This window comes from Setaria italica, chromosome III (genome assembly GCF_000263155.2).
Source record: "Setaria italica strain Yugu1 chromosome III, Setaria_italica_v2.0, whole genome shotgun sequence".
Classification (NCBI taxonomy): Eukaryota; Viridiplantae; Streptophyta; class Magnoliopsida; order Poales; family Poaceae; genus Setaria; species Setaria italica.
The window spans coordinates 38,505,214-38,526,314 of NC_028452.1; the positions used below are offsets into that span (position 1 = coordinate 38,505,214).

Here is a 21,101-nt window from a genome sequence, read left to right on the forward strand (position 1 = left end):
GGACACAGTCGTGATCAGGGGTGGCGGGATCGACGAAGCCAGGAGGCTGATGGCAGTAGATAGTCTCCGCGAGGTGTCCGTGAAGAAATGCATTCTTCACGTCCAGCTGGTGGATCAGCCAGGCGCGAGAAGTGGCAATGCTGAGGACGGCCCGTATCGTCGCCAGTTTGACAACTAGATTGAAGGTCTCATCATAGTCGATGCCATGATGCTGGGAGAAACCACGAACCACCCAGTGCACCTTGTGCCAGGCGAGGGACCCATTAGTATGAAACTTATGCTGGAAGATCCACTTGCCTAACATGACATTGGCACTGGACGGCTGCGGGACGAGGCATCAGGTGTCATTGTCGTGGAGGGCCTGAAACTCGTCGAGCATGGTAGCATGCCAGTTGGCGTCAGCTAGAGCACTGCGATAGTTCGTCGGAATTGGAGAGGGCAGAGAAGAAATCAAGGCTGTCATGCCCTGGTAGTGGACCCACTAGATTGCCCCAGTCACAGACCGAGTGACAGGGCGCGGAGGGGCTGGTGGCGATGACGCCCGACCGGTAAGAGCACTCGCTAGTGCGATTAGAGTGCTTGCCTGACCGGTTGGAGCACGCGTCGGTCCAGTCGGGGCGCTGGCCCAACCAGTCGTAGTGCTCGCTAGTGAAGGAGAGAGCAGCGTCTCGCCCACAGATGGAGCGGGGTACACGGTTAGCACGGTCGCGGTCGGAGCAGTCGGGAGCACACCAGCGCGCATCGCGGTTGCAGTCGGAAGCGCTGCGGTCACGGTCGGAGCAATCAGGAGCATGGTGGAGAGTGGCGACCCGCCCGCAGATGGAGCGGGGTACACGGTCGGCCCGTGTAACAAGATGGCGGGGTCGTCATTAGTGAGTTCCTGCAAAACAACTGGTGAGGGCCGGGGCTGCTCAATGTCTGACGACGGAGCGATCAAGGTGGAAGCAGGAACAACGGAGGGGCTCAACAAAAGGAAGTCGAGCTGCGATGCGTTAGTAGGGTGGGAGAAGAACGGAAAGACGGACTCATCAAAGACAACATGGCGAGAGATGATGACTTGACGGGTGAATGAGTCAAGGCAGCGGTACCCCTTGTGAGACAAGGGATAACCGAGGAAGACACAGGCTGCGGAGAGAGGAGTAAGCTTGTGGTGTTTCGTGGTTGAGAGGTTGGGGTAGCAAAGATAACCGAAGACACGCAAGTGAGAGTACTCGAGAGGCTAGGAGTAGAGGAGGCGGTAGGCGATGTCATTCTGAATGGCAGAATAAGGGCGCCGGTTCAGAAGATAGGTGGCGGTGGCAAGTGCCTCGGCCTAGTATGGGGCAGCCATGGAGGCGTGAATGAGCAAGGTGCGAGTGATATTATTAAGTGTGCGGAGGACACGCTCAGCTTTCCCAGTATAGGGAGAAGTGTAGGGACACGAGAGGCGCAATTGGATACCCTGAGAAGTCAAAAAAGATGTGAGAGTCTTATTGACAAACTCAGTCCCATTGTCAGCTTGGACGCTTCGAACAGGAAGACTAAACTACGTATCAGCATAGGCGTAGAAGTTAGTGATGTGTGAGGTGACTTCAGACTTGTGAACTAGAGGAAACGTCCAACAAAAATAAAAGAAGTCGTCCAGAATGACTAGGTAGTAGCGATAACTAGAGACGCTAGCAACGGGAGAAGTCCAAACATCACAGCAACTAACTCAAAAAGAGCAGAGCTGCGAGAGCTAGAATTTGAGAAAGGTAACCGTACATGTTTCCCTAATTGACATGAATGACATAGAGTGTGACTGGCTTTATTTCAGGCAATAGATGAAGTCTGTCTAAATGTAGCGATGGCGGCAGGACCAGGACGACCAAGACAAAGATGCCACAAACTAGAGGAGATGGCGAGGCTGGCGTGGGGCGCTGCAAAGCTGGATGCTGGAGGCATGGTGTAAAGATCGTCGGTGCTATTGCAGCGAAGAATCACGCGTTTGGTCGGAAAATCCTTGACTGAACAACCAAAGGCATCAAACTCTATGGTGCAGTTATTGTCCTTAGTAAACTGACGAACAGAAATAAGATTACAAATTAAAGAAGGGACAACAAGGACATTGTTAAGGCGAAAGTGGGATGCGGGGGTGGTTAGGGTGGAGTTGCCACGGCACGTGACGGGATGGGTGTGACTGTTACCGATAGTAATGGAGGAGTGAGAAGGAGGGAGGCGGGAAAGAAGAATACCATCCGATGAAGACATGTGGATTGATGCACCCGAGTCAACGACCCAGCTGCCGTTCTGTAGCGCCATATGGTTCAAGGTGGCAACCAGGCCTGCCTGGTCCCAGATTGGCGCTTGGGGGGCACCTGAATGAGGGTGTAGGTGGTGTGGGTCTGTGAAGGGGTGCAAGGAGGCCAGGGGTGCCGACATGCCATCCCCTACCACCCCGACCACCGGCCTGCTGGAAACCAAGGGTGCCGTAGGAGCCAGCCCCTAGACTGAAGCAAAACCATGGGCCGATGGGCCATGGGGGCCCGCCACCATCGGAGGGCGCCTGGAAGCCGCTGCTGACCTTCTTCTACTGCCACTTCTTGCCGTTGCCACCGCCGGTGCGGCCGCCGCGGGCGCTGTCACTAGTGACGCCGCCACCGCCGCCGGTCTGAACAGAGCCAGACGGCGGGCAACATACTTCTGTACAGCCGGAGGATGAAGATGACGAAGAGTTCCCAGCAAGGAGGGCAGTGGAGTTGGAGATCTTCTCCTCGTTGGTAAGGTGAAGTTCCTTCAGGGCGAGCATGTCCCACTCCTAGACGAAGGACAGGAAGCCGACAGTGGAGTTGGCGGTGTTGGAGAAGCGTGAGTTGAGGCCGCGGAGGAGGTTCAGGACAAGCTGGGAGTCCTGAACAGGATGGCTGATGTCGTGAATGGGGTCGGCGAGAGTCTTCATGCGATTGCAGTACTCGGTGATGGAGGAGTGGCTCTGCGTCATGGAGTGAAAATCATGGCTGAGAAAAATCGCCTTGGATTGCTTCTTGCCGCGGAAGAGTCCCTCGATGGCGAGCTAGAGTTCCTGAGCGGTCTGGTCATCGTCGTTCATGGTGAGGTTGTGGATGGAGTCGTTGATGGAGCTGTAGAACTAGGAGCGGACACAGCAATCCACTTGATCCCAGATAGGGTCCTGGGAATGAGGAGCCACCGTGCCGTCAATGTGCGACCGGAGGCCGAACTTGCCGCACATGGACTTGAAGAAGGACGCCCATCTAGAGTAGGCGTTGGACTTTATCGTTAGCGTCACGGGGATGTAAGACTTGATGGAGACGGTGGCGTAGCAGTGGACGGTGGGTGGCGGCGCCGGGTACATGATGAAGCCACCGCCGTCATTGCCGGGCGCGTCACCAGCAGGAGGAGCTTGGGGCGCACCACCGGAGGATCCGCTGTTGCCAGGTGGCGGCACAGATGCACCATCGTCGACAGCTGGGGGCGGTACAGGAGGTGGCACAAGATCAGTAGCAGGGGTGGTGGTCTCGCCGGACACAGAGGAGTCGGCAGAGGACATGGCGCACGACCGGGGAGGGGAGTGTTGTTTTATACCCGACAACCTACAACGGAAGTACCCGAGGTAGTATATTGGTTGGTGGGGAATCACTGGACTTGGAACTTGAAAGTAAAAGCGAGGACACAAAACACAGATTTATACAGGTTTGGGCCACTAGAGTAGCGTAATACCCAATATCCTGTTTGGGATGTTTGTATATTGCATCCTACGCTTGGGTGTTGAGTAGCCTAGTTGTTGGCTATTGATGATGGTTCTGAGCTTGCCGATCTAGGTACTCCTACTCTCCTATATATACTCCAGGGGGCAGGATTACTAGTTGGTTACAAGCAGAAGTCCTAGTAGGACTACATGGTATGAGTCCTAGTAGGATTATGGTGGAATCCTAGTAGGAGTATGTCTTCTTCCTTTTGTGAGCGATTCATAGTCGAATGCAGCAGTCTTCGAGTACTTTTAAGATCCTCAGCGAGTAGGTTTGGTGCTCTTCGAGTACTTTATCTGGCTGAATTTTCAAAGTTTATAATAGTTGCCATGAGGCTATGGTGTGCTCAAAGCCTTTGATCTTCTTGATTCTGTAATCTTCATATATGGAGGGTGGAAAAAGACGCACTTCATATGGAGTAACCCCCGAGCCTTAGGTTGAATCGTAGAATCAGGCTAAGGGTCAACAAAATCTTGAATCTTCTTTCTTCAACTTGAAAAACAATCAATTATTGGGTCTAGCTTATCAGCCCCCGAGCCTTGGATTGATTGAATAATCAACTCAAGGACCTTGAATCTTCACGAAGTCATCATCCGAGTAGTTGTGCAGCATTCAGCCCCCGAGCTTATGCGCCAGATGAGCCGGAGGAACCACGTCGAGTACTTCTTGGTAGTTAGCCCCCGAGCTTGGAAGCTAGCTGAGCAACTAGAAGTATTTCCAAGTAGTAAGTGGCGCTTAGCCCCCGAGCCTAGGAGCTGGTACGCTAAGCGTCTTGGAGACTGGTCACCGAAGCTTAACCTGAAAGAAAAGATGCATACATTATGTAGCATATTTGTAGAATATTGAAACTACTGAAATTTATTCTGTGATCAATATAAACATTTTATGTCATGCTCTTATTTTGACCATATTTCTCCTGAGTAGTTAGCCTGTTACGTTTAGGCTCTCAATCTCTGTTTAGCCGCAGCCACTGCGTGGCGAGATCTTTGTCTCTTATCCGCGTATGAGCACTGCCATTTGCACAGCTGAGATCTTTGTCTCGTGTATGTGTGCTGGCACTTAGGCATGATAGATGCTCCTGAGGCTTTCACGAATTAAGGCATGTTCTGCTCAAGGAGATTATCAACGGCTAAGAGAATACTAAAGTAGTCAGCATTGCGACAAAAACAGAGCGCGATTGCACTCAAGAGTTTGCTGCTCTCTGGCGAGTAGTTGGCAAAGTGTAGCTTTGTAGGGTAATTCCCATCGAGAGGCGTCCGTAAATAAGTAGTCGGTGTGAAACAAGCCGGAAAAAAGTGACTTAGCTTGATTCGTGGTCGATTCTCGATGAAACCATGTTGATTGTTGATGAAGCTAACTAGTCGGAGTCGTTTCCGACTAGTTGTTGATCACGCGGAAACCGCCCTCAACTAGTTTCTAGTCGAGACAAGGAGTCGACGTAGCCATCAGCAACCTGATGCGGCAGGACATTGGGGTAGCAGTGCTCGCCCGCCGAGTAGTCGAGACGAGTAGTCGAAGTAGACCATCCTTGACTAGTTTTATAGTCGAGACGAGTAGTTGAGGTTGTCATCAATGAAGCCGTGACAGTTGTTGGTGAAGCCAACTAGTCAAAGTTGGTTCCGACTAGTCATCGATGGTGCGAGGCTTGTCCTGACTAGTTTCTAGTCGAGACGAGTAGTCGTTGAAGTTTCTGGTGTGGCAACAAGCATCATGGCGAGGTCAACATCGTAGTTCATGTTGGCACGTAGCCTTCTTGGTGCACGTGCCAAGAGATTGGAGCCTTCTGGTATGATTCAACCTGTTAATTGGGTTGGAACCCAAACTGTAACACCACCAACCCATTCTCACAAATATATAAATTTAACTCACCCCAAATCAAACTTCCACCTTCACACACCATACCACCCCAAACTTTTCAGTGCATAAGTTATACAAACTGCTTGCCAAATATGGTTACAACCCAATAAGAACCCATTAGATAGCTACTAGTAGTCAAACAAGTTGCAAAGACCTATGTTACATATATATATATATATAGGTTGTTCACGCTTGTGCTTGGTTGCTCCCTGGCTGGAGAGACGAGACGACGACCCAACTGCCGACCAGACCCTGGTTGTTGCCATCGTCCAACCCTGATGCTTATCTCCTCACAGGAGCTCGGCGAGTTGCGTTATCTTTTGTTGGCCACCAGTTTCTGGTTCTTCTGGCCTTTGCTTGTCCATGTCATTCTCACTTTGCTCCTGCACCTGCCAAATGCCAATGCACATGTCTCATACCTGCTTCAAGTGATCCACAAGTCGCTGGACATGAAAACATGGGTGCAAATAGTCTTTCAAAAAAAAACATGGGTGCAAATAATCTTTCAAAAAAAAACATGGGTGCAAAGAAAGCCACAGGTAGACCGTCATGTCTATCTGTGCAGCTGCTTATGTGGCTCGCATGCACAATCATGAGCTTGCAGATGTGCGGCTCCATGAAAATATTATCAACATGCCCCTAGGACCAGAATTAATTGAATAGATATACATCGATGCTGTCCAAGTATGAGACAACGACACCAGGTAATTTGAGATATATATACTGATAGGCAAGAATTTGAGAAAAAAGAAGCGAAAACAGCACATCAACTAGATTACAGGCTTACAGCTAGATTTACAGCACATCAATTTGCTTTCTTAAACTGGATTAGGCACGTGTTACATGCTTACAGCTAGATTTGCACTGTCATAAGTAGGATAATAGGAAAAAAAATAGCAAATGATGCAGTATATCAACTACATCCCCAAGGCTAGTACATTCCAAAGGCACTAGCATTCTTGCAATATGAGCAGATACATCAAAAATAACTTGTTTGCTACTCTGCTCCATGTTGGTCAGTTAAGGTCTGGGGCGCAGCATTGAAAACAAACAATGCACTTTCAGCAAGAACTGAAGTACATTAATTTAGCTACGAAGTCAGTAAAAAAAATCTGAATGTTGACAGGTTAGTTGATGAGTGATCTATCAAACTTAAACTTTATATTCTAAAATGGACTGAATGGAACCTCAGCTAGAATTTTTCAGACAACAATATCTTTTTCTTTACTTTTCCTTTTGCACTTACTTTTCAGCTTTGCCAGAAATTTCACAAATTTACAACAATAAAGAGCATGCAGCTCTGAGGAAAGGATGAGAGCTTACAGTTGCTAGGATCCAGGAAGCCAATGGCCACAAGAGCTCCAGGTCCCACATGAGCCAAGAACTTCCTCCATTTTGGCTGTTACCACCAACAAAAAATAGCTGGGGCAGAAACAAAAAAGGGGACTGAATTTTAACTGAAAACATGGAAATACTTCAAAGAAATAAGGTTTTCTGCTAACATGGTAATACAAAAGTTAAAGCATTTAAAAGAGAAACCTCTATGCAACAGCATCCAAGAATTCAGTCCATTTCACTAGTCTGATGGAGTGGCAAAGGTGACCATTTCACTAGTCTGATCTTCACTAATTTGTTGACCTGCAATATAATGAGCATATAGTAAGTAACAGAATATGAACATGGAAATATGCACACATGCCAAAACAGAATGAGGGTATACCTTCATTGTCTGCATCTTTTTCCTTGAATAACCAGTCTTTCCCACACACAAGGGCTTCTAACATCTCTGGAGTTAGTGAGCTTCTTGACTCCCCAAGAATCCTACCTCCAAGACTAAAGGCTGATTCGGAAGAAACGGTACTAAGAGGAATGGCGAGGAAATCACGTGCCATAACTGATAAGATCGGGAACTTCTCAGCATGTGCCTTCCACCAAGCCAAAATGTCAAAGTTTTCAATGTCTTCCACACAATCTTCTTCAAAGTAGATGTCAAATTCAGATTTTGGTGGACGAGTCTTTCTTCGACTTGACTTGAAGTTTGCAAATTCTGATCCTAGCTGCCTTTTCGCAAGCACCGGTGAGCCCACACAAATGCTGCCCTCACTTGAATATGTAACAGAGTATGCATTAACTCTCCTCAAGCGTTGCTCATACTCCAGGAAGTATTTTTTCATCCAAACTAGAGCAGCATCAACACTTGAATCAATCTGATCTATATTGCTACAAATCTTCTGGTAGAAGAACTCTGCATATTCTGCTTTTCCCCTCGGATCTAACATTGTTGCAATAACAATTCCAAGGTTGACATCATAATCCTTTTTATTTCTGCGAGGAATAGGCTGGTTTGACTCATCAAAATCTCTACCCCAATACTTTTCAAACTTGATCCTCATGGCTGCAGCCAGGTCTTGTAGTGCCACACTTGTCTGCCAAGAAGGGTTATCCAAGGCATCCCGAATTCAAACAATTAAAGGCAAGAACATGTATGAAGTTGGTTTCCTATGAGCTGATATTGCTTTTGTAGCCTCTTCAAAAGTTTTAAGAAACTTACATATTGAATCAGCTGTGCTCCATTCTTGTTCATTTGGAGGAATTTCTGCATGTTGATTTGCATAGCTATTCAGGACGGTCTTGTACTTGATTGCTTCTGCAACCATCTTGAAGGTGGAATTCCAACGGTTGGGTATGTCAAGAGCAATACCACGTTTTGTTGGAAGACCATTCACCACTGCAATTTCATTAAAAGCTTGCATTCTTGAGGGCGAAGAGACAATGTGCTTCAAGAGCTCCCGAATCTTCTTTATCCCCTCATGAATAATTTTCATCCCATCTTGAACCAAAATATTCAGGATATGCGCACAACATCTCACATGCAAATGTGCACCCTCAAGCATCAACTCATACTTGTGAGTATCTACCAACAGGTCACATGTAGTGTTGTTGTTACTAGCATTGTCCACTGTGAGAGTAAACAATTTGTTTCGTATGCCCCACTCAGTCAAGCAGCTAACAAGTGCTTCTTCGATAGCAAACCCTGAGTGTGGATATTTGACCTCTTTGAAACTTATTATCTTCTTCTTGATCTTGAAGTCAGGAGTGATATAGTGAGCTGTTACAACCATGTAGCCTAAATTTTGGATTGATGTCCACAAATCCGATGTCAAGCACACATGGGAGTCTAGGCTTTCAAGTTCATTCTGAATATCTTGCTTCATTCTCTGGTACTTCTTTAGACAATCATTGCGAACAGTTTGTCGTCCCACAACACTTAGAGTTGGCTGCATGGACTGAACCCATGGTTCGAAGTATGGATCCTCAAACTTGTTAAATGGGATTTCAGCATGTATGACAAACTCTATCATACGCTCACGACTAAACTGAGGGTCAAACACAAAGTTCTCTATGGGCTTCTTTAAGGTTGCTATGAATCTGTTCCTCTCGGCTTCCCCAATTGCATGACAATATTGAGAAATGTGGGTTCTAAGGCTACTAGTTCCAGATTTGGTGCTTAACTGCATTCGACAATACTTGCAAATAGCTCTAAAATAATTATCCACTTCCACAAGATTCTGCTCAAAATGTTCCCACACCTTGGACCTTTTTGCACGTGTTTGAGTTGAATTAGAGTCATCAGAGCTTTCCGATGTGTTAAGAGACATGTTGAAGAATCCCTAACAATTTTATGACTTATCAGAACTTAAGTGACAAGATAACATCATATAATAATTACAAAGCAATGACAGTATGTTTACATTCAATCAAAGACAGAACAAGGACATGACTCCAAAGATTTTGACTTATCAGAACAATGACAGTATGGATTGCAACTCTGCTCGACTGTTACTCACAATGATCGTTACTCACAATGATTACAGATTTGGAAGAACCAGAACATGAACTTCTTGAATTTAGGTTTCCCTTAATTAATACACACCATTATCACTTATGAACATCAACAAACAGTACAGGACACATGACTTGTTAAGTTGATGACCTTGCTGTTAAACTGCACAAATTTTGCATCCATATTCCATCTACACTAACCCTTTATAAATTTAAGGATGATTATTTAGAGCATGTGCAAGGAAAAGACAAACTTTCAGTCAGCTAGATGTCACAACTTTATTGTGGCAGTTTGTGCATTTAAGTTACAAGAATGATGTCTAACTCTAATTGCAATTCCAATGCCAATTTCAAGGGTGCAAAGCATGAACTCAAGTAATGAACAAATACTACTTGTTAATTGCTAGTTCTACTGGCATCAGCAAACCATCAAAAACAATGCGGACAAATTATGTAAGCAGTTTAAGATGCTCAGCTAGGCATTGACATCTAAAATGATACTGTACCAAGCAATGAAATATGAAATGCTAGCAAGCGAGGAGAGAAACCCAAAGCAAGCACAAATGGCCAACTACGTCATAACAAACTGGGACTAACAGTTGCCAAAAGAAACTATTAAAGAGATAGGGTTCCACTGACTAATTACCAAGAGTGGATTCTGTGACCTTCACAGCGCAGCACACCAAACGGATGTTCAAGAGCTAACGCAAAATGCGTAAGCGCAATGCGTCTCTTCACTGTGTCGAGCTAAATGGATAGCTCGATCTGCTCAGCTGAATGAGCAGCCAATAGTAACTTCCTAAGCTAAATGTGTTCACGAGGAATTACCTGCACATCAAAAACTGCAGTGAGCAATGTAAAAGATCTAAGAAACAAGATGTTCAATGTGCTGTATCACACACAATGCAAGATCGAAACTCGCTATCCCTATCAATAATCAAGCAATTATCAGCTTCTTGCCGTTAAGGCTGCGAAGACTGGATGCAATTATCAGCTTCTTGCCGTCAATCCAACCCAAATTTGACACAGGAACTAATTGCAACAGAAACCCAATTTCCAGAAAGGATTCTTGCGGGAAAAAGGAGCCGCCCACCTCTAAGTCGCCAGCCAAGGCAGGATTCTTGCGGGAAAAAGGAGCAAATTCCACGGGCAGGGAGCAATCGAGCTCGAGACGCCAAGGAATTGCGGCGGATCCGGGATGGGGGTCGGGGAAGGAATTGGATCTGATGGGCCAGGGGGCGGACTGGCGGAGGGAGGGAGGAGAGAAAGAGGGGGGAAGTGCGGAGGCGTACCTTGGCCAAGGAATCGCCGTCAGCTTCCTTGTTGCCGGAGGGAGCGGGATCTCGGGATGGGGAGGGAGGGAGGCGAGGCGGAGGTGGCGGCGGTGGCGGCGGGATCTCGGGAGGGAGGCGAGGGTGGCGGCGGGATCTCGGGACTGAGTCAGTGAGACCTGAGGCCGGCGGATTGTTTAACGGTTAGAACCCACGGTTACGATCCATTAGAAGTCCAATAATGACTATCCCTCACCACACCACACCAAACTGTTAGGGAGGTGGAGCCCAAACCAAATGAATTTGTTAGCAGTGTTGGCCCATTAGCACCCAAGCTAAGGAAGCCCAAAGAAAAATCCAAACTGTTAAAATTATTTCAGCCCAAACCATTTGCAGGGTTAGGTATGATCTATTGGGTGCACGAAGCTACATAGCGAAATTTGTCATGATGCACCGTGAACCAATTTTTGGTAGTAGCGTAGCAGATTCTCTTGTCAATCTTGATGCGTGTTCTCTCTTCTTTCTTGATCAGCAACGACACGACATAGCATGATAATATTTATATGGTGGATCGATGAGCCTGACCAGACTTCGCAGATCAGGATCTTTGATCTTGTTCTGCTTCAGGTAGGTCAGGGAGATCGATTCTTGCTCAGACTCCGCCCTAACACTGCAACAGGAATAAGTCGCTAATTAGTAATCCTTCGTGAGCTCCTGTCGGTGATGCGGTCCGATTGAATGGGAACATTGCGTCGCTTGAATCCGCTTTTTGACTTGACGTGTGTAGGGTCGTCCTGAGTTGTCGATTGATGTACGGAGTATCAACCACACGCGCTGAATAGATTGATGTTCATGAGTAGGTCCTTCATGCTCGCCCGATGATCTCGATGATCGCCCCTACCTAGCGCGCCAGATGTCAGTGTTTTATGCCCAGCAACCTACCACAGGAGTACCCGAGGTAGTAGATTGATTGGTGGGGAATCACCGGACCTGGAACTTGAAGGTAAAAGCAAGGACACAAGACATGAATTTATACAAATCTGGGCTGCCAGAGTAGTGTAATACCCTACTGAGAGACCAAGTTGAGATGTGCCTTGGTCTATTTGTGATGAGTGATTGACTAGATGATTTGAGGCTTTACCGGTTGAGTTCATATTTCATATGTGCATGATTATGCTAACGGCTAACCGGATGTGTTGTGTTGTGTTGTGGTGTTTCTGTAAACCATATATTATATTATTGTGTCTCTTGGCTTGTGATGTGCAGGTGTAGGATGTGACATGGCGGTCGACGGCATGAGGTGAAGGTCAAGCGTGAAAGGTTCATGCCGATGTACTAGGGCTGTGAAGGGTGGACACGAGTAGGCTTCGACTGAGGGACCCAAGGAGTCCGGGCGGAGTCATGGGTGATCCACATGGTGCATGGAAGAGCAAGAGTACACGGATGATGTTGGAGATGGTGTTGCTTGAGTCAAACAGGACGGAGGCGAGTCGAGTAGGCAGCCTGGGAGCTAGGATCAAAATACTTGGAGGCGTCGAAGGCTTGGCGGAGGTCGAACACGCGTCAACATCGGTGAGTCACGTCGTGCATGACGTGCAAGAGGGTTTGACCGGTTCGACTTCAAAACTGGGGGTGAATCATGCCTTGCGGGGCGTGCAAGAGGGTTTGACCGGTTTGGCCTCAAAACCAGGGGACGAGTCCGGTGCGGCTGGACGGCGTTGGGTTGGAGGATGTGTGGCACCATCGCGAAGCTTGCGTCAAGGCGAAGCGAAGTCGTGAAGGCGTCGGGTCCATCCGATGTACGAGAAAAAAGTTGGACGATTTTACCCATGGAGGGTATTTAAGTTGTGTGCTTCATGTAAGGGCATTCTAGAAGTTTTTTGGATGCCTATATATATGAGAGATGGCTGGTTGGGGTAGGCATCCCCTTTGGTTGTTTTTGGTAGGGGTTACTCATTTGTTTGTGAGAACCTTTGGTAGAGGGAGAGAGGGAGAGAGGTGAGGGATCTTTCTGTTGATCTTTTTGCCATCCAAGCTTTGTTTGTGCTTGGGATTGGCTTGTAACCGGACATGGTGGAGTAATCCAAGAACCAATTTCGTGCTCAATTGCTTCTCCTTCTTAAGATCTGAATTTTTTCTTTTTCCCTTTTTTCGGAGCATTTTGGGGGAATTTTTGGATCTCACAATTGGCAGTGTTTTGGGGTGTTTTTCTTGGGCAAAATCAGTTCTAGGACATGTGCAAGAACATCTAGGATGATCCCCTATCAAATCCATGCATGAAAACCTTGGATTTTGAGTATTCCTGAAAATCCCCTTCTTGTGCTCTTCTTCAAATCCATGGAATCTTGTGACCAATTTGTAGTTTTTCAACTTGAAACTTTGGGAATACCTTTGGTATGTTATTGTGAGTCTATGGTTCAAATTTCATGATTTTTGGAGGTCATTTGATCGAGTTTCAAATTTTTCTTCTCTCCTCACGAAGGCTGATTTCTGGAATTCTGGAATATTCCGGAAGATTCCGAAAATTTTAGGACCTCCAAAAGTTTCTGAAGGTTTCTCCAGAAATCTCCTAAAATCCATAATTTTCCGAAGGTTCTTCCGGACTTTTCTGAACTGAGGTGCTGGTTTTCAAAGTCCTTCTTCCGACACTTATTTGGAATCTTTATTGCTTCCGCTAATCTCAATTTGGGCTCCTAGCATCATTCCTAGGTCCATTAGCTCGTGTATAGCTAAGTGGACTTGATGTTGCTAGAAGAGAGGTTTGTGGTTGGGTTTGAGACTTTAGCCTAGGTTTTTGGAGAAAATTTGAATCGGCTCCCATTCATCCCATCTCTGGTCGCCTTTCCGGTCCTTCACCTACATCTTGTTTGGGGTCTTTGTATATTGCGCCCAGCACTTGGGTGTTGAGTATCCTAGTTGTTGGCTATTGATGATGGTTCTGAGCTTGCCGATCTAGATACCCCTGCCCTCCTTTATATACTCCAGGGGTAGGATTACTAGTCAGTTACAAGCAGGAGTCCTAGTAGGACAACATGGTATGAGTCCTAGTAGGATTATGGTGGAATCCTAGTAGGAGTCTGTCTTCTTCCATCCTTGCGGGTACTGGGGATCTATCCCCGACAGGCGCCAGACAGGGAGGTGCAGCGGAGGGTGGGTGGCGACGGCATAGCAGGGGGCGCCTCCTAGGTTTGCACAGATCAGGAGGGAGGCGTAGGAAGAGGAGAGGAGGCCCACAATCTAATCTCACGATTCCATATAGAGAAGTAGATGGGAAACACCACACACCCTAATGAGGGGGGTGACCTCTCTATATATAGCCATTATAGCTTGGAGTACAAGGAATACATCGAGTGTAGAAGGAAAGGATAAATTTAGTCTCGGTTGGATTTTTTGGGATCTGACTAATGCCGCGTTTTGCCGTAGTGCAAGGTTTTAATCCCAGTTTGTAACACAAAGTGAGTATTAGCACACACTTGAAAACTCCTTCACTCACCTTTACTCTTAGTTGGTGTTACAAACTAGGACTAAAAGGTCCCCCACAGGAGACATCAAAATGAAAGCATCCCCTATTGTTGGTGTTTAGACCGGCAACCTACCAAGGGGTATCATGAGGTAGTGGATTGGTTGGAGGGGTTTCATCGAGATCTGGAACTCGAAGGTGAACGCAGACACAATTTAGACAGGTTCTATCTGCTGAATAGGGGATGCTTTGGAGAGATTTGGAACTCGAAGGTGAACTTGAAGGATACCCTACGTTAAAGAGATTATATTGTGTTCGGTGTATGAGATGCTTTGGAGGGGTTTCCCTACCTCACTTATATATTATGGGGTAGAGTTACAGGTCGGTTGTTAGAAGAATGCTAGTTGCTTAGGAAAAGAGAAGTCCTATTTGTATTACACCGAGTATTTTCCTTTGACCCGACTAGTTCTATATGTAGCATGGTCAACTACACCATCCTGCACCGTAAACTTCATCTCAGACACGCTTGGATGTCATGTCCCATATTTGAAATAGTCAATGCCTTGCTGGTGGGCCCATAGATGTATATCCAACAAGTCCCCGAGCTCTTCGTAGTCGAATGTAATAGCTTCAGTACTTTTCAGATCCGCATCAAGTGGCTTTGCTCCTCTTCGAGTACTTTCTTTAGTTGAATCTTCAAAGTCCTCAAAGCTATCAAGAAGCTACGATGTGCTCAAGCCCCGATAATCTATATTTTGTAATCTTCATCATTGAATTTCTTTATGGATGTGTGAGGAAAGTCGCACTCCATATGGAGTAGCCCCTAAGCTTTAGGTTGAATCAAAGAATCAAGCTGAGGGTCAAAACTGTAATTTGCTCCTTTTCCTTATTTTCAAGAAAAATTTGAACATCGTGATGATGGACACGTGTCACAAAGCCCCCGAGCGTTGAGCCGACTAGTTGTGTAGGCATAAGGGTCAAATATCAATCCATGTGTCCATTCTTGGAAAAAAACACACCATATCATGAAATAATGGTCAACTGACAATCATATCCTAGATTAGATCGGATAGATCTATTGCAGGATAAATAGTAAACCACCATTTATAATCTACCCATTCACCTTCAACTACAATGGAGCCTTGTTGGCGCTCGTTAATGACACATTTTTACCCCTGTTTATCTTCAATAATGGCATGCTTTTAACTATAGATCATACCTAATAATAGGGTCATTTTCACACCTGCAATGTATTTTGGAGAATATTCTATTTTCGCAGCAAATTGGACTATAATGGAGCATAATTGGACAAAGCCCTGAACAAAGAGACAAACCAGAGAAAGACGAAGGCCAATGGGCCTAGAAAGGGCCTAGGCCAATCCACCTATAGAGCCCAAGCCAATCAACCTAGGGTTCTCAAGAGTGAAAGGATCGTGTGATGCCTAGAGGGGGGGATGAATAGGCTCGATCTTTAAAACCTGAAAATTCTTCGCAGCTGAGTTAAATGGGTTGGAACTTCCGGCGCTGTGCCGGAACTTCGGATGGGGTCGGAACTTCGAGTACAGGGGTGGAACTTCCGACAGAGATAAAAGTACTCTACAAAATTCAAAAATAAACTAGTTTCAGTAGAATCAATTTGAATCAAAAGTTCAGCAAAGATGTACAGAGACTATTGTAGGTGATCTTTATGAGAGAAACTTCACAAGAATGTAGATCGGCACAAATCAAGCTCTAGAACTTGAAGAACAACACAAGCACACGAGACAAAGGATTGGTTTACTGAAGTTCACTCCCACAATGAAAGCTATGTCTTCGTTGACGAGTTCACAAAGAGCTGGTTCCACACTAACCCTTTACCTCTCTCAATCAACCACAAAATAGGCTTGAGTCACTTACTATGAATCCTCCAAGAGGATGGGCAATACAAACTTCCCGGGCGCACTACAATGAGAGGGCGCTCGAACGGGTGACGCCGAACTGTCTAGAAGCAAGTTTCAAGAGTAACAAACGCGAATCAAAGACCGAAGATGCTGCAAGTGCTCTTGAGATGAACTTGGTTGACCTCATACTCAAAGCTATAGTCACACACCTCAAATCTTCTCTCACATAAGCCCTAGCTCAAAACTCTCAAAGATTTAGCTCAAGGAGGGAGTGGGGAGGAGTATTGAATTCTCTAGGAGGTGTTTGCCTCGGGTTAGGTGAGCAAAAATGAGGGGGGGGGGGCTGAGGGGGTATAAATACCCGAGCCCCCAAAACTAGTCGTTACTGTTCTAATAAGTGATTGTCGGGACTTCCGACACTAGCTTGGAACTTCCGACCCTGTTCAAATAAAATAGCTGAGCACCCCTTGTCACTTCCGACACTTATCGTCAAAACTTCTGACACTAGGTTGGAACTTCCAACACTGTTCAATTAAATCCGTTGAGCACCCCCTGTCGAAAGTCTTTGAAAACTTTTAGCATTGGCAGATGTTGGAACTTCCAACCCCATATCAAAACTTCTAACACTCAAAGAAACTATGACAAACTAAATGTTCAAGTGTGTGAGTGGTGTCTCTCATAGGTCGTTAGCATCTCAAAAAAGCACTTTGACACCTTCAAGCTATCCATCCATGTCCCTCTTTATAGTACGGTGTTCCTATACTCAAATTCAAAAATAGAAAGAATAAAAAGATCTTCCTTTATGCTTCAACACTTTCCTTCAAACAAATTGGGGTCATTTCTTGCACTTTTTCATTTCTTAAGATTAAACCTGTCAACTTCTCGATTCATTAGTTCTTTAATTATGTATGTCATCAACACCAAAACCACTTAGGAGGCCAAATGCACTTTCCATCTCCCCCTTTTTGGTGATTGATGACAACAGAATTAAGGCTCACAAGAGAAGTATATAATCATTTTGAATCCAATATTATAGGTAAGCTCCCCCTTAATATGTGCATCTTTCAAGATAAAATCAAAATGGCCTCAAATGCTATTTGCACATTTTAAGAGAGCTCCCCCTATATTCTTGCATTCGTGGGGTGCAAAGTGTCGCATGAATATCATCATGATGCATATGACAAGATATAGCACATGAATAAGGTGGAAATAAATAATACATCAAACCATGATCATCACACAAGCATTAAGTTCAAGATCCACACGAACATAGCAAAGCATGAATAAGTATTACAAATTTTAAAAAAAATCTCACTTGGCACACCACACATCACACCATATCAGTGTCTTACATGTCCACAAGCCAACAAACTAAAGCTCATAGCTCAAAGATAAAGGATAGAGAGCAGCCACCACATGGTCCATGGTGAGCTAACTCCCCCTTTAGCATCAAGCTCCAAAAAGGGGAGGCCCTTCCATAGCCATCACTCATCATCATCATCGTTGACCTTATCATCATCATGTTCACCCTCATCAGTAGGAGTATGAGCAGCAGGGACATCTTCTTCTTCCTCCTCGGACTCCTCTTGCCCACCTAAGTAATGATCATCTTCTTCTTGTGGAGCCCCAAAGATCATGGAGGGCTATCCAATTTCCTCCCAAGGATTATAGAAAATTGGTGGAGGAGAAAAATCCATAGGAGTATGGATGGGAGAATGTGGTATATCATTTTTAGCCATGAGCTCCTTTTGCCTTTTCTCAATCTTCAAAAGCTACTCATCCACATGCTTCTTACAGGCATACATCTCTTTCAGATTGTGGCGGCCCACATTGAAGCATGCAAATAGACCTTATGATAAGAAATTGAAGATTCCTTTCTTCTTAGGAGCACGGGAGGGTCGAGGGCCTCTAGAGCTAGATGGTCTATAAGAGGATGATGGCATTTGAGAAGGTGAAGTTCCATGAGATGGTCCTTGAGAAGATGAAGCCCCATGGGAAGGTCCTTGTGGAGGTGGAGGACGAATAGCATGAGAACCAATCTTGCATAGTCTCTCAATGTGACCTTTCTTGGACTTGTATACCGGATGGCCCTTGTCCATCAAGATCTCTAATTATGTCACTTCGTTGATCATAGCAAAGATATACGGAGCATAGTGACAACTCTTCTTGGGTGAGTAAGAACAAATGATAATTTCTTTCCAAATGAAGTCAAAGACACTAAAATCACCCTTGCCAAGGGCCATTCTTGCAAGAAAGTTCTTTGACATATTGGAGATATTGTCCACATCACCACCTTTAGGACAAAGAGTATACTGGAAGAGTTGGTTGAGCAACTTGTAGTAAGGAATCATTCCCTTGGTAGTAGCATGCTCAATTGGCCCATAAGCTCTATCATACATGAAGGATATCTCACCATCTTCAATGACATTCTCCATCTCATGAATCTTCTATCTATTGAGATCATCTTCGTTATAACGAAGTATGCTCCCAAATTCTGCATATGTCACGGAGAGGAGCTTCCCTTGAAGAGTCCAATGCATTATTTTATTGACATGGTTAATGTAAAGATTTGCATAGAATTGAGCAATAACCTCTTCATTCCAATCACAATTGAATTTCATGAGAGGGGCAAGATTCTTATCCCTACATGCTTCCCAAACATGCTCAATGACCGACAGCTCAATAACATTGAAGTACGGCCAATGAATAGATTTCATCTTAGTGGTAGGATGACTCTTGCAAAAGATCACTGACTCATACCAACCGGCATGAAAGCGCAGCAAAAAACGAACATCCCCAAAGAACTCCTTTTGATATTGAGAGGGCCTATCATACAGTAGAGCTCTTATGTCATGCTTGCCCTTTTGATAATCAACCATTTGATCTCCATTATATCCCTCCCTCTCTTGTCAAATGGGTTTAGACATGCAAAGAATGACTTGTTCAAGAAAATCCATTGTGATCCTCTCATTGTCATCCATATGAGGACCCAGAGCGAAGGCCTTCTTCATGCAAGGTCTACCACTAGGACCTCCAGCTGGAATAGGCTTCCCCCTACCTTGAGCACACATGTGATCCTCTCATTGGGCAATAGACATTTGATCTTCAAATTCGGTAGATGAATTTGATTCAATCTCCAGTGTCTCCTCATGCTATTTTCCTCTCTTGTCACGACCCATCTGACATGGTATACAAAAGAATTAGGATGGAGTCAAGAGATGATACACATGAATCAAAACAGAAACACCATGCATCTACCGGAACTTTCGACACCAGTCGGAACTTCCAACCCGGGGTCAGATCATCCAACAGAGCTTGAGTCCACCCAAAGATTCATGGAACCAGAGATTTCTCCCACCAAATTTGACAAGAATGTAGGCATGAGTTCTAAGACATATCTAGAGTCTATCTACCAAAGGAAATCTCTTAACTCCAACTATATTGAGAGATCGAGCGATGGGATATTTGAATGAGTTACGTTGAAGATTTCCCACGCGAATCGAAGAACTTCCGATGGGGATTGGAACCTCCGAGGAATGGGCAATCCAAAGATAGCACTAGCAAAGATTTCCCATGGCTAGAACTTGAGATCTCCTCATGGACTGAGAGAAGAGAGAGGAAGGCACCAGTGTTTGCAGTGAAAGAGGGTTTTGGGTTCTAAGGGGTACCCAACGGGTATATATAGTCCCTGCCAGTCTATCGGAAGTTCCACGGATCGTCGCAACGGTAATTAAATCAAACTCTTGTGAACCCTCTATCGGAGGAAATCCGAAAGTTCCAATGTGCATCGGAAGTTCCGACTAAGAATCAAAAGTTTCAATGATAGTTGATTCAGACTCCTGAGAACCCTCTGCCAGAAGTTTGCTGAAACTTCCGATGGTCGTCGGAAGTTCCGACCTTGTGTCGGAAGTTTAGGTAGATAAATTTCCAATCTCCTGAGAACCCTCTGTCGGCACTTTGCTGATACTTCCAGTGGCTATCGGAAGTTTCGGTGGTGTGCCGGAAGTTCCGATGGGTACTTGACAGCTCCAAAAAAAATTGATTTCAAGATAGATAAAGATTGAGATTTTGAGATTTATGGCTTATGGACATATACGACAACTTGACACTTAGTGATCAGCCAACAAGCAATATTACATAACAATGATCACTTGTGTCAAGTTTTAATCCAAAGATCAAAATCCATGTTTTGAAAGAAACTCAACACAAAGAAATCCATTTTTCCTATCTAGTCAACAATCAAGAATGTGCATTAAGTTAAGCCAAGTTTGAAGAATCCAAGATATTTAGCTCATTCCTCAAAGCACAAAACCTTTGCTCATCTAGATGCTTAGTGAAGATATCGGAAAGTTGCCTTTCGGTGTTGACATGATGTAAAGCAATATTTCCCTCAGCCTCATGATCCCTTAAGAAGTGATGTCTAATATCCATGTGCTTTGTTCGTGAGTGTTGTACCAGATTGTTAGCTAGCTTGATGGCACTCTCATTGTCACACCAGAGTGGAATCTTGCTAAACTCACAACCGAAGTGACTCAACATTTGCTTCATCCACAAGAGTTGGCACAACAAGCACCGGCTCCCACATATTTGGCTTCAGTAGTGGATAAAGCAACCAAATTTTGCTTCTTAGAGCTCCAAGACACCAAGGAATTGGCGAGTCTCCGTTATACTCTTTTGGTCTACTTTGCAACCGGCATAATCCGAATCGGAATAGCCAAGTAGATCAAAAGTGGAGCTCATAGGATACCATAAGCCAAGGTTAGGAGTGTATCCTAAATATCTCAAAATTCTCTTAACAACCATCAAATGACATTCCTTAGGATTGGCTTGAAATCTTGCACACATCCACACACTAAGCATAACATCCAGTCTAGATGCACAAAGATAAAGTAGAGAGCTAATCATGGAGTGATATACCTTTTGATGAACCGACTTTCCTTCTTCTTGAGATTGAGATGCCCACTCAATGCCATGGGTGTCTTAATGGGCTTAGCATCGGCCATGTCAAACTTCTTGAGAATATCATTTACATACTTGGTTTGACATATAAAAGTTTCTTCCTTCA

General features: G+C 45.2%; 1 protein-coding gene across 1 annotated transcript; it reads right to left on the bottom strand.

Moving 5' to 3' along the window:
• Window positions 1-5,566: 5,566 nt before the first annotated feature.
• Window positions 5,567-10,889, bottom strand: LOC105914131 (zinc finger BED domain-containing protein RICESLEEPER 2-like). Its single transcript, XM_022825366.1, has 5 exons — window positions 10,718-10,889; window positions 7,303-9,253; window positions 7,122-7,220; window positions 6,906-7,004; window positions 5,567-5,971 (listed from the first exon to the last, which is right to left on the bottom strand). Exon 2 carries the CDS (start codon window positions 9,239-9,241, stop codon window positions 8,042-8,044), a length of 1,200 nt encoding a protein of 399 aa, XP_022681101.1. The 5' UTR covers window positions 9,242-9,253; window positions 10,718-10,889; the 3' UTR covers window positions 5,567-5,971; window positions 6,906-7,004; window positions 7,122-7,220; window positions 7,303-8,041.
• Window positions 10,890-21,101: the final 10,212 nt, after the last annotated feature.